The sequence below is a fragment of the Phalangium opilio genome, unplaced genomic scaffold (assembly GCF_054372755.1).
Source record: "Phalangium opilio isolate 3A_F unplaced genomic scaffold, DU_Popi_V2 ptg000053l_1, whole genome shotgun sequence".
Classification (NCBI taxonomy): Eukaryota; Metazoa; Arthropoda; class Arachnida; order Opiliones; family Phalangiidae; genus Phalangium; species Phalangium opilio.
In genome coordinates, this window is record NW_028324172.1 from 6,089,512 (window position 1) to 6,101,811 (window position 12,300).

General features: G+C 38.0%; 2 protein-coding genes across 2 annotated transcripts; both read right to left on the reverse strand.

Moving 5' to 3' along the window:
* Window positions 1-212: 212 nt before the first annotated feature.
* On the reverse strand, window positions 213-793 carry LOC149673315 (uncharacterized). Its single transcript, XM_089840118.1, has 3 exons — window positions 736-793; window positions 618-674; window positions 213-558 (listed from the first exon to the last, which is right to left on the reverse strand). Exons 1-3 carry the CDS (start codon window positions 786-788, stop codon window positions 312-314), a joined length of 357 nt encoding a protein of 118 aa, XP_089696244.1. The 5' UTR covers window positions 789-793; the 3' UTR covers window positions 213-311.
* Window positions 794-1,040: 247 nt separating this feature from the next.
* On the reverse strand, window positions 1,041-2,532 carry LOC149673316 (uncharacterized). The gene is made up of 5 exons (XM_089840254.1): window positions 2,097-2,532; window positions 1,855-2,034; window positions 1,728-1,799; window positions 1,369-1,512; window positions 1,041-1,305 (listed from the first exon to the last, which is right to left on the reverse strand). The coding sequence occupies exons 1-5, from the start codon at window positions 2,147-2,149 to the stop codon at window positions 1,041-1,043; spliced, it is 714 nt and encodes a 237-aa protein (XP_089696380.1). The 5' UTR covers window positions 2,150-2,532.
* Between the last annotated feature and the right edge of the window lie 9,768 nt (window positions 2,533-12,300).

A 12,300-nucleotide genomic window follows, 5' to 3' on the forward strand; every position in this document is an offset into this window, starting at 1 on the left:
CATAAAAAATATGCTACTCACCTTTCGAATTCTTTTGGGTGATTTTGAAAAAAAACTATTGGATGTTAAACGCGAGTATAAAACTACCTTACACGCATTTTGCAGCACGTTAAATTTAACCGATCTGTTAAAATCTTTCGAAAATAATTTACGTAATCCTCAAAATATTCAATGTGTTTTAAGCATTCAACAAATGATTTCGTACTGTTTAATTGAATTTTAAAAAATCTTTTAATAACATGTAAAATTAAAATACAACAATAATAAATGGTATATATTTGGAAAAAGTTAATATTTTTTTAGAAAAAGAGTTAAACATTTAAAGGATAATCAAAAATTTCCATAAATGCCGTATTAATATCATCGGGATGGCCGCGACAGGGGTAATGAATATTAACCATAAAAACGGGGAAGCAAATACCCACTATCTTATTATAGCGGGGACAGGATAGAGTTCTACAATAGAAAGCCTTTGAAATATTTCTATCGATTTCAGACACCTCTCTTCCTTTACAAACGCAGCACGGTACGAATGCGTATGAATGAGTTTCGAAGATTCTAAAATACATAGCTACTTTTACTTAACTATAGTTTTTAATGGTACAAATATCACTTACCCTGCAGATGCCCTTTCTACCGCTAAAGCTGCGGTAATTTCTAACGGTACTTGGGTTCTATAAAAAACACTCTTAAGAAACTAGAAGCTTAAAAACAACTAGTAAACTTTTAGCTTACAGAGAGTCCATCTCCTGTAACTGCGGCTGAGGATTATCTTCTGGGAGACCCATGTTTTTTTAAGACTTTCTCGGATGAAGCGTTAAAAGAAAATGATAAAGTTTTCCCCTAGATATCTACTATTTAAAGAATTATTATAAGGCGTTGTCAAGGATAACAACTTTCCTAGCTTTAATTTTTGATATTCGAGAGGCTCTTGAAAAACATTGGTTACAGTGTTCGTATTTTAGTGGGGATTTTTAATAGAATGTTTAAGCTTCATATAAATGACGAGACATTTTTTCTTAAAAACTTATATATATATTTTATTCATTTATTTGATAGACATAATTAGGAATATTTCTAAGATAGAGAGGTGAAGCGAATCTAGAATTGAGAAGAAGGTCAATAGGCAAGTAATATTCATAGTAGTTGAGACAGATAATTGATTGATAGAGAGGACAGTCTTCGTGGTTGCAGAAGTAGAGCTTGTAGTGCGTAGTTTGAAGTTGATATTGGATTGACAGAGAATAGTTCGTTGGAGAGTAGTTTTTACAGCGAGGACAGGGGGTAATTCGAGAGTACATGTAGCTATAATAAAAAATATATAAGTAAAATCGGTTTTTTAAAACAAAAAAAGGTTTTTTAACTTACTTTAGATCAATTTCGTCATCCGTGGCGTGTAGGTCTTCTTGTAGAAAGTAATTGTAGGATTTAGGAAGATGGGCGTTGTTAATGTAGTAAGAGTTAGTGGATGTTTGATAGATATTAACTGGATGGAATTGTCCTTCCATCCAGCTGAGACAAATTAATGTATGGTAGAGAATACAGTTGTGGTTCATGCAGTAAAATAATTTAAAGGATATAGTATTAGTATTTATTATTCCGGAAAAGGTACGAAAATTATATTGGAAGTGGTTACAGGATGAACAGGGAGTAATATAAGAATACATGGCGCTGTAAAAATCTATATTAATTTCGATTAAAATTAACAAAATAGTTTTTTAGCTTACTCTAAATTAATTTCTACATCTTCGGTATCTGAATAAAATGCATTTTCATTCTCGTCATCACTTTCGGATGCGCTATATAAAACAGTATTAGTATATATCTTGCTAGATATAAGACAAAAAAACTTACGTTTCTTCAGATGATTCCGTAGAGACCACATCCGGGTCGTCCGCTTCGGCGAACATATCAAAATTCGCGATTAATTCGTTTATTTCCTCCTCCATGCCATCTGGGATATCATCTTCCTCGAGGATGATGATTGGATCAACTTCCAATTCATCATCGATATCCCAGAGTTGGGGTAGAGCGCTATATATAAAATAGATCCGGTATTAAAAAATAATTTTAACTTGCTAGCTAAAATAACTTACAATTCCTCAGCCGGTTGAACAGCGTTTGAGTCAAAAGATTTTGCTGGACACATTTTTTCTAGTAGTACTCTAGACTTTGAAGATATTTTCAAACTTAAAGTTTTTTTGCGTTATGATGTGAAACTTTGAAATCCGTTCAGTTTATATATGAAATTTTCAAGGTTGTTAGCTTAAGAAGTCTAGTTAGGAATTTGTAATGAGCGTCGAGGTCATCCCTGGTTTTCTTAGAAAAATATTTAACTGTTGGTTTTTTATGTATTAACGACTTTAAAGAAGGGTCCATATTAATGAGCGTCCCTATCGAAAAATATTTATCAGTCGTTTTAAGAAGGGTGCATATTATAAATGTATAATTTTAAAAGAGGCCCTCACAACGTGCGTGTTTCTTATAAGATATTATTACTTTTCACAGACTTGAATGAAAAACAATTTTCGGAATTAACTACCACAGGCCAAACTGAGTTACAGAGTGGTCAGGATCTAAACTGTCTTTTTTGTGAAAAAGACGATATTGCTAGTTTCTCATCTATTGGTGGTGAAATTCATTACTGCGTTAACAATAATTGTGAAAAATTTAAAAAAGCCATTTATAAACAATACGGTAAAGTTTTAATCACCAATATTGAAAACGCTTACGCGATTCTGGACAATAGTTTTTTTTGTATCAATTGTAACCAGTTTTGTTACAAAGCTCAACGTCAAGAAAAAGAATGTTCATACTGGGATAGTGAAGAGGAATCAAACTATTATTTGTGTAGCTTCCCCAAAAAATGAGAGAAATTTATTCGTACAATTTTAATGAAAAAAATATTATTGAACATGATTGTAAAAATAACGTACCTCGGTTAGGGACGTTATGTCTAATCGAAATTGAAGACAATCGTCAGAAATTTGCGCGAAAGTATAAAATAACTCACACAGTGATTAGAAAACTCGTTTGCGAAGAAATTTTGAAAAACAAGCGGGAGAGTTATGTTGTAGAACTATCTTGGGTCACTTTCTGTACAGTTGACTCATTATGTCAAATCGATACGGTTGATTGTGGTATTTACATCCCTACAACGGAGTGTAAACTAGGTCGGATTCATAAGTACTATAACAAACAAAACTGGCGTTGTCAACATCGAAAAGAGGCGGCCTACGTTCTGGGATACGTTTGTCACGACAGTGAGGCTGTTCAAGCAGTAATTAACACGGCGATTGTTAAAATCATTTACGAATGCAACTCTACGCTGACGTATAAAAACCCATTTCGCAAGAATTACGCAACATCTAACAGCTTCAGCTCAAATTTCTTGAAGCTGTTATATATTAGTGTTGTAATCGATTCTTTACGGTTCGGCAATTCCTCTAAATCATCCTTATCAAATACACTGTCTAGATTTAGGGATACATTTTTTAAGGTTCGATACTCTTTTTCTAAAACCGGTCACTTTCGTGACAATGTATCCATTGATAACGTGTCTGAAGTGATTTTTTCAAAGAATGCCACTAACAAATCTTACGAAGATTTTCAAAATGCCAATCCATCTTTCCTAGAACTTGAAGGTGAAGATTGGGATTGGTAAGGATTTGCAAGATAGTGAACCATCATTTACCTTTTAGTGAAATAAAAATTCAAAAAATGGATTCCGGGGTTGGAGAATGCATGCATCACATGGTTTTTGGTTCAAGTAACAATATAAATTATCGATTTTCGAGTTACGCGTGTGGCGAAGCTTTTTGTATTAAATCACAAGCTGCGAACGCGATACCTCGGTTAGGTACGTTATGCCTGATCGAAATTGAGGACAATCGTAAAAAGTTTGAAGGAAACAATCTAATATCGAAGTATGCTATTGCTCAACTTGTACACACTGAAATGTTAAAAAACTTGTGGACCAACAACATTGTTAAAGTATCTCGTAACCGATATGATTTTTGGAGAGATGTAGTCTCGATCGATACCAGGGATTGCGGACGTTACATCTTGACTACGGAGTGTAAACTAGGACGTTTACATAAATACTACCCTCATGAACTTGATCAATGTCAACATTCGAGTCAAGCAGCGTACGTTTTAGGGTATGTGTGTCACGATCAAGCGAGTGTTGAATCGGTATTAAACACAGCAATTATAAAACTTTTGTATGAATTTAACACTCGTTTGATCATAAAGGATAAAAATGGCAATTATGATTACTTCTATTATATTAATGGTGATCCCCGTATTAGTTATACTGTTAATGTGATAAAGTTATTATATATTAACGTAGTTATTGAAGAATTGCATAACTTTAATCATTCGTTAATGGATTTAACTTTCACTTTCGAAAAAATGAAAATAAAATTTAATCTCTTTACAGAATCTAAAAATATTCCAAGAATTTTGAGAGATAAAATCGGTTTAATATATGACCCCACTTTTAAAGTATTTTCAAAAGACGCTATTGATTATGCACGCCTAGAGTTGCAAAAAATAGAACAAAAACTGTTATATTCATTTCCAAGTTTTTGGAATTATTTTCACAGAATTTAACCCCAGAAAGAACGCTGTCAATTATACTTTACAAGATAGTGAACCTTTTGGTGAAATAAAAATTCAAAATGGACGTACCGAACGTTTTTGCTGTTGAATCACGTAAAAATGTAAATCATCGGTTTTCGAGTTACGTGTGTTACAAACCTATTAGTATTAAATCAGAAGGTGCAAACGCGATACCTCGATTAGGTACATTATGTTTGATCGAAATTGAGAACAATCGTATAAAGTTTGAAGGAAACAATCAAATATCAAAGCATGTTATTAATCAACTTGTACGTCGCGAAATGTTTAAAAACTTGTGGACTATCAACACCGTTAAAGTATCTTACTACCGAAGTGTATATTATCGCACACGAAATGATGGTGGTGAATGGGCGGAATTGGCCTCTATCGACACCAGAAATTGTGGACGCTACGTTTTTAGTACGGAATGTAAACTAGGAAGTATACATAAATACGACCCTAATGAACTTGATCAATGTCAAGATTCGAATGCAGCAGCGCACGTTCTGGGATACGTTTGTCACGATCAAGCTAGTGTTGAATCGGTATTAAATACTGCAATTATAAAACTTTTGTATGAATTCAACACTAGTTTGATCATAAAGAACAGACAACACAATGACACCCCCTGGAATATATATATTATTACACCTATTAGTTATACTATTAATTTGTTAAAGTTATTATATATTAACGTAGTTATTGAAGAATTGCATAGATATAGGTATTCTTTAATGTTTTTAACTTTCACTTTCGAAAAATTTAAAAATAAATTTACTCTCATTACAAGATCTCCATATCTTCCAGATATTTTGGAAGGTAGAGATAGAGATGGACACCTAATATTAGCGTATGACCCCACTTTTAATGTGTTTTCAAAAGACGCTGTTGATTATTATCATCGTCAAGACTTGGAACAGATGGAAACACGCTTTTTAAATTTATTTCCAAATTTTTGGAATGTTTATCGCAGAATTTAATCGTGATGTAATCAATACAAATAAACATTGTTTTTTAAAAAATTTATTTCATCCTTTGATTTGTTTTTTACACCATTGACACAATCCTGTTTTAAAAAAATTCTGATCTAAAATAGGTAAGAGTACAGGATAGAAACCAAGAAGCGCTACTCCTGGGTTCATAGATAACATTCCACAAATAAAGCCTACAGGTACAGTTATGGGAAGGATAAGTAATAAACCACCTAAACAGACATTTTCTTTTACAACCTGTAAAACACGCTGCGTACAACATCGATTATTACAATATTCTTCAGTCTTGGGTTTGCTTGTAGTTGAAACGTATTTCTCCGTTGGTGGTACATCTCTACCTATCTCATCGATAGAACAATGTATAGGTATGTTGCATGTCGAAAACCCTTTCACAATTGGGCATTCCGGGGAATATTTCCGATGCTCCTCATTTACTTTATCATTAGCTTTCCAACTATGTAATGTTATATCGCAATAAAAACATTTAACGGCGTCGCCTTTCTTTAAATAATAAAAACCATGTTTCGCAAACTCTGACGGTCTTATATTACTAACGGGGTAATCTTTAAAAGTTTCGAGCCGTAGTTTTTCCCAGTTCATTATAGCTTTACGTTTTGTCCCGAACTAATATAATTTCAAACCCTGTTGCTGATATATCTTACAAATTTTACCTACGTCACAACACCACACGTGACTCACACGTGACTCGCATTTGATTGACAGGCGTGGGATTCTGAATTATGCAAATTATAATCATTTTCGCTTCATTTGCATGGTTTAAGGTCGGATCTCTGAATTATACAAATTTAGATCCTAATTTGCATAGTCAAAAGTGGGATTTCTGAATTATGCAAATTTGGATCATTTTCGGCTAATTTGCATGCCTAAAAGTGTGGTAACTTACTACTCTCGACGCCAAGATCCGTTGACGAGCAGAGCGCCACTCGACGCCAAGATCCGTTGACGAGCAGAGCGCCACTCGACGCCAAGATCCGTTGAGGAGCAGAGCGCCACTCGACGCCAAGATCCGTTGACGAGCAGAGCGCCACTCGACGCCAAGATCCGTTGACGAGCAGAGCGCCACTCGACGCCAAGATCCGTTCACGAGCAGAGCGCCACTCGACGCCAAGATCCGTTGAGGAGCAGAGCGAAACTCGACGCCAAGATCCGTTGACGAGCAGAGCGAAACTCGACGCCAAGATCCGTTGACGAGCAGAGCGCCACTCGACGCCAAGATCCGTTGACGAGCAGAGGGCCACTCGACGCCAAGATCCGTTGACGAGCAGAGCGCCACTCGACGCCAAGATCCGTTGACGAGCAGAGCGCCACTCGACGCCAAGATCCGTTGAAGAACAGAGCGCCACTCGACGCCAAGATCCGTTGACGAGCAGAGCGCCACTCGACGCCAAGATCCGTTGACGAGCAGAGCGCCACTCGACGCCAAGATCCGTTGACGAGCAGAGCGCCACTCGACGCCAAGATCCGTTGACGAGCAGAGCGCCACTCGACGCCAAGATCCGTTGACGAGCAGAGCGCCACTCGACGCCAAGATCCGTTGACGAGCAGAGCGCCACTCGACGCCAAGATCCGTTGACGAGCAGAGCGCCACTCGACGCCAAGATCCGTTGACGAGCAGAGCGCCACTCGACGCCAAGATCCGTTGACGAGCAGAAGGGTTTTGAAGTCCGTAGCGAAAATATTTGACCGCCTCGGTTTCATTTCTCCATTCACCGTACGGGCCAAGCTGCTTTTCCAGCAACTCTGGGAAAATGGCCTAGCTTGGTACGTAACGCTGCCAGACGAACTAGCTGACATCTACGAATCCTGGTGCTTCGAATTGCGAAACCTACAGGAAGTCTCAATCTCTCGCCACTACTTCGGGGAAGCCGCTAACCTTGAACAGGAGAACTTGGAACTTCATTGTTTCTCAGACGCCAGCCCGAAAGCTTACACCGCTGTAGCGTATTTCCGGTTCCCAACTAAAGACGGAAGCTACGCCACTACTCCAATCACCTCGAAATCCCGAGCGGCGCCTTTAAAGAAACTGACACTCCCACGTCTCGAGTTGAAGGGAGCCCTTCTGCGCTACTTAACTTGTCCAGCACCTAACGAAGCACCTCAAAACAAAGGCAAAGAGGATCTTTATTTTGAGTGATTCTAAAATCGCCCTTGGAAGGATTAAGGGTACTAATACCCTAGTATTTTACTACTATCCTAACAAAAATCCTCCACTCTTAAAGGTGTTATTCGACACTCTGAAAAGTATTATGCGACACTGTCAAAGGTGTTGCAACGGTTAACCCCGGGAAATATAAGTGGCCGATCGCTAATAAGGGGAACCGTTACAAGCCGCGGAAAATTAGAAATAGGCCTATTCGTTCCGAGCGGAAGAATTTCAGTATCAATAAAACACATACTTTCTATGCATATCGATGAGTTTCTTTATTGAATAATCAAAATCAAAAAACTGTCCGACAGAACTTTAGGGAATTTCCAACTGGATGACGCGATATTATCTTTCACGTTTAGGTCGGGAAAACAAAACTACACGAAACGACCCGAGCTTGGTCCGCGGGAAAAGTTTGGAGAGGGTTTCCCTTTGAAACCGAAAACTTCGACTGACTAATGTATGTTTTGACGGTGCTACTTTACACCTCGGTATGAAACAAAAAAAGGGAGGGGGTAAGGAGGGTCGCCGTAGACGGGGCTGAACATAAGCTATCCGTAGGAAAACTGTCGTCTGCAACGCGTTCTGCAGACCGTTGCAGTGTTAAGCGACACTCCTAACGATGGGAGTAGAAGCCAAAAATTGCTGTCTGCGAACACGTTTGCTCCGATTTGCTAACTGCGAACGCGGTGACAGACACAAACACACACCCAGATCGTACGTTCAGTGTAATACCTCTCCGTGACGTCATCGTCACTCGGTGAGGTAAAATGCCGCAATTGCGTTAACAGTTGGTGGAACCCTGCCATTGAGAGACTAGGCGTTTCTCGTAACCCTAGCCGATCGGCGCGTACATTTCAACCCTAACCATGATACTGGAGTAGAAACTAATATTCCTTTCTGTGAACTGCAAATGCGGTCCGGATATTGCGAATACCTTTGCTCCGATTTGCTAACTGCAAACGCGGTGACAGACTCACAGATAGTGCAGTGTAATAACTTTCTGTGTGCTCTCAAGCTGGTGTCGAGCGTTTTGTGCAAGTGTAGATCATGGATGATTAAGGGGGATAAAGTATAATGGGGGTGGCCAGGGTTATAAGCTGAACTAAACACCTAATATCCCTTGTAAGGTGAACTCCTACCAGCTTGGACTGTTAGTCTCCAACAACAGGCGGATGGGGTGGGTTCCGTGTAAAATTCTTGCCAGGAACTGGATTTCCTTTTCCAACATCGTGCTCCCGCATACTCCGTCGCCTCTGAGTTTTTAGCAAGAAGCTATTTTAGATCTTAATACAAATTTCCTGATTTAAAGTTCTTTACCCTACCTTTTAAGCCACATCGTAGTATACAATAGGCTTTTAGTTTGACCCGAGCCGTAGTAGGCCTTTGTTGTGGCCGGACTTTTCGCTTTAGTACCTCAACCCACCCATAGGTGGCACTGAACTCGGTTAGAGATTTTATTTTAGTTAAAATTTTCTTAGTTGCAGCCGGGAATCGAAACGGGGTCACTCGTGCAACAGTAATACACTCTACCACTGTAACATAAAAGGCTTGGCAGAAATAGCGAGTTTTCTTTTAATTTATCTCTAAGGGGTCGGAAATGAGGAAGAACCCTATTTCTGGGGTCGGATACTTCTGAATTTTTTGTCATTCGGTCTTAATATTTATTTTCATTTTAGGTGTTAACTATATATACATATAACGATGTGGCTACTATTAAGGCCTTATTTTTTATGACGTTTCGCCTTATTTCTATTTTATTTGATATTTCGAATTCCGGATGACATATTTCTGGTGTCAGATTAGATGATTTCAAGGGGGTGCCTTCAGAGTATAGAAAATACCCCGACACAGTAAGATATCAAATCATTTGGAATATTGAGACGAATTTGGACCAAAACAACGGACTCAATAAGTTATTTGCGTGACAAAACAAACTCATTTCTCAAGTATAAAAACTCGCTCGCTGCTCGCTTGACTAAATAAAGTTCTTTCGAAATTGCTCTTTATGGCGTTATAATTGAAATATTAATTTTGGGAAAAGTTCCCAGGAATGGTTTAAATCACGCAATTGCGTTGAATAAATAGAGTTAACTTCTTTCTAAATAAATCTCGTCCAACCAAAACAGCTTAATGCTAGATTTTTGTTCTTAATTGCAAGGCATTAGAGCGGACAAAGAAACGTTTTTGCGTCACGCTAAACTATTGAATTTTCAAGTATAGAAACATAAATCGAATACTTCTCTTTTTCTGACGCACAGTTTTCGCCATTGCGCGCTGAATTATATCACGAATGAACGGTGAAGCTCATTTGTGGTCTGTCATCTATCCATATATTTTGTGTTTAATTCCCGTACGCAGCGTCGTTTAGCATAAAAAGCGTAAGGAAAAAGCGAAACATTTTAGGTGTTTAGTTTTGTACATAGTAATTAAACACTTGCCACAGCTTCACTTCTTTTTATCAAAAGGACAAAATATATAAAGGTAATTCAAGAATTGATTAAGAATAAGCACGGTTGAATGATGCGCAAAAAAAAATCAAACTATGTAAGTGATTTTATGATAAACGTAATCAATAGTCTATTGTAACCTATTTGAAGTGTGTTATAATCCCAATTAAGTCTTGAGATGATTCACGTGACCCAATCAAGTCTTGAGATGATTCACGTGTCCCAATTAAATCTTGAGACGATTCACGTGTCTTAATGAAGTCTTGAGACGACTCAGTGTCCCAATTAGGTCATAAAACGATTCACGTGTCACAATTAAGTCTTGAGACGATTCACGTTTAACAATTACGTCTTGAGACGATTCACGTTTAACAATTACGTCTTGAGACGATTCACGTGTCTTAATTAAGTCTTGAGACAATTCACGTGTCCCAATTAAGTCTTGAGACGATTCACGTGTCCCAATTAAGTCTTGAGAAGATTCACGTGTCCCAATTAAGTCTTGAGAAGATTCACGTGTCCCAATTAAGTCTTGAGAAGATTGACGTGTCCCAATTAAGTCTTGAGAAGATTCCCGTGTCTCAATTACGTCCTGAGACGATTCACGTGTCTCAATTAAGTCTTGAGACGATTCAAGTGTCCCAATTAAGTCTTGAGACGATCACGTGTCCCAATTAAGTCTTAAGACGATCACGTGTCCCAATTAAGTCTTAAGACGATTCACGTGTCCCAATTAAGTCTTGAGACGATTCACGTGTCCCAATTAAGTCTTGAGACGGTTCACGTGTCCCAATTAAGTTTTTAGACGATTCACGTGTCCCAATTAACTCTTGAGACGATTCCCGTGTCCCAATTAAGTCTTGGGACGATTCCCGTGTCCCAATTAAGTCTTGAGACGATTCACGTGTCTCAATTAAGTCTTGAGACGATTCACGTGTCTAAATTACGTCTTGAGACGATTCACGTGTCTCAATTTCGTCTTGAAACGATTCACGTGTCTCAATTACGTCCTGAGACGATTCACGTGTCCCAATTAAGTCTTAAGACGATTCACGTGTCCCAATTAAGTCTTGAGATGATGAGAGAGAAGTGTCTTGAGATGATTCACGTGTCGCAATTAAGTCTTGAGAGGATGAGAGAGAAATGTATTAATTGCATAAATGCATAAATTTTTAGCCCATCAATAGATGGCGCTAAAAAGTAGTGAGAGAGAGCTCTAGTTTCATTAGGATGAGAGAACTCGAGGTTTGCCATTTCATAAATTATTTACGCGTGTCTTTCACTCATACGAGACAGTTGTCGGCAGTGGTGCGTTTTTTAATTAAGAAATATCAAGTATAGAATAGAAGGAAAAGAAATGTTTTTGTCGTGATGCAAAATTAAGTTAAATTTGAACAAATCGTGTCCGGTGGGGTATAAAATTTTGGGGAAGTTGGATATACGTATAGGGTGATAGATGATACAAGAGACATGGATGAGGTATATACCCTACGGAATATTACGATAGGTATAAACAAGGATATAATTTCATCTCAATTTCTCTGAATCGGCTCTCTTGGTCGGAAAGGATAGGGCGAAAGTTCCACGGTTAAAAAACCAGGTGGCCCTGGCCAGATTGGAGCCCCATCGTTTGTAAGGCTCCATCTATCGAGAGCATTCTTTGGAATAAGTATTAGTAACCCTTAATCCCCATCCATTTTAAATCACCAATGAATCTCTATCGCTTTTATAAGCATCAATAAAAATCAGCAATGAAAGAAAGTCATCATAAGTAAACAGCACCTCGACGCGTTGCTTTTAACACTGCTAAAATGATTACCCGGAAACACTAAATAACCCTTATTAGATTAAGTGAATAGCTCTTCTTTACCAGTGCTAAGATGATTACCCGTAACCTCTAAGAGTGCCTCAATCCCAATTCCGTTAAAAATCTACGAGTTTCAAGTGAGTAGCACCTAGATTATTAACCGTAATCCAGATATAACTCCTAATCCTCATTCAATTTAAATAACCAATGAATCCATAACGATTTTAAAGCATCAATGAAAATCACAAATAAATCTCTAAC

What these genes read in the sequence shown, in the direction of transcription:
- LOC149673315 (XM_089840118.1), bottom strand. Translation starts at nt 788, where the DNA reads ATGGGTCTCCCAGAAGATAATCCTCAGCCGCAGTTACAGGAGATGGAC. An exon ending in TTACAGGAGATGGACTCTCT is followed by an intron (nt 675 to 735) that starts GTAAGCTAAAAG and finishes TGTTTTTTATAG; the next exon opens with AACCCAAGTACCGTTAGAAA. An exon ending in GTAGAAAGGGCATCTGCAGG is followed by an intron (nt 559 to 617) that starts GTAAGTGATATT and finishes TATGTATTTTAG; the next exon opens with AATCTTCGAAACTCATTCAT.
- LOC149673316 (XM_089840254.1), bottom strand. Translation starts at nt 2,149, where the DNA reads ATGTGTCCAGCAAAATCTTTTGACTCAAACGCTGTTCAACCGGCTGAG. An exon ending in GTTCAACCGGCTGAGGAATT is followed by an intron (nt 2,035 to 2,096) that starts GTAAGTTATTTT and finishes TTTTATATATAG; the next exon opens with CGCTCTACCCCAACTCTGGG. An exon ending in GATGTAGAAATTAATTTAGA is followed by an intron (nt 1,513 to 1,727) that starts GTAAGCTAAAAA and finishes AATTTGTCTCAG; the next exon opens with CTGGATGGAAGGACAATTCC.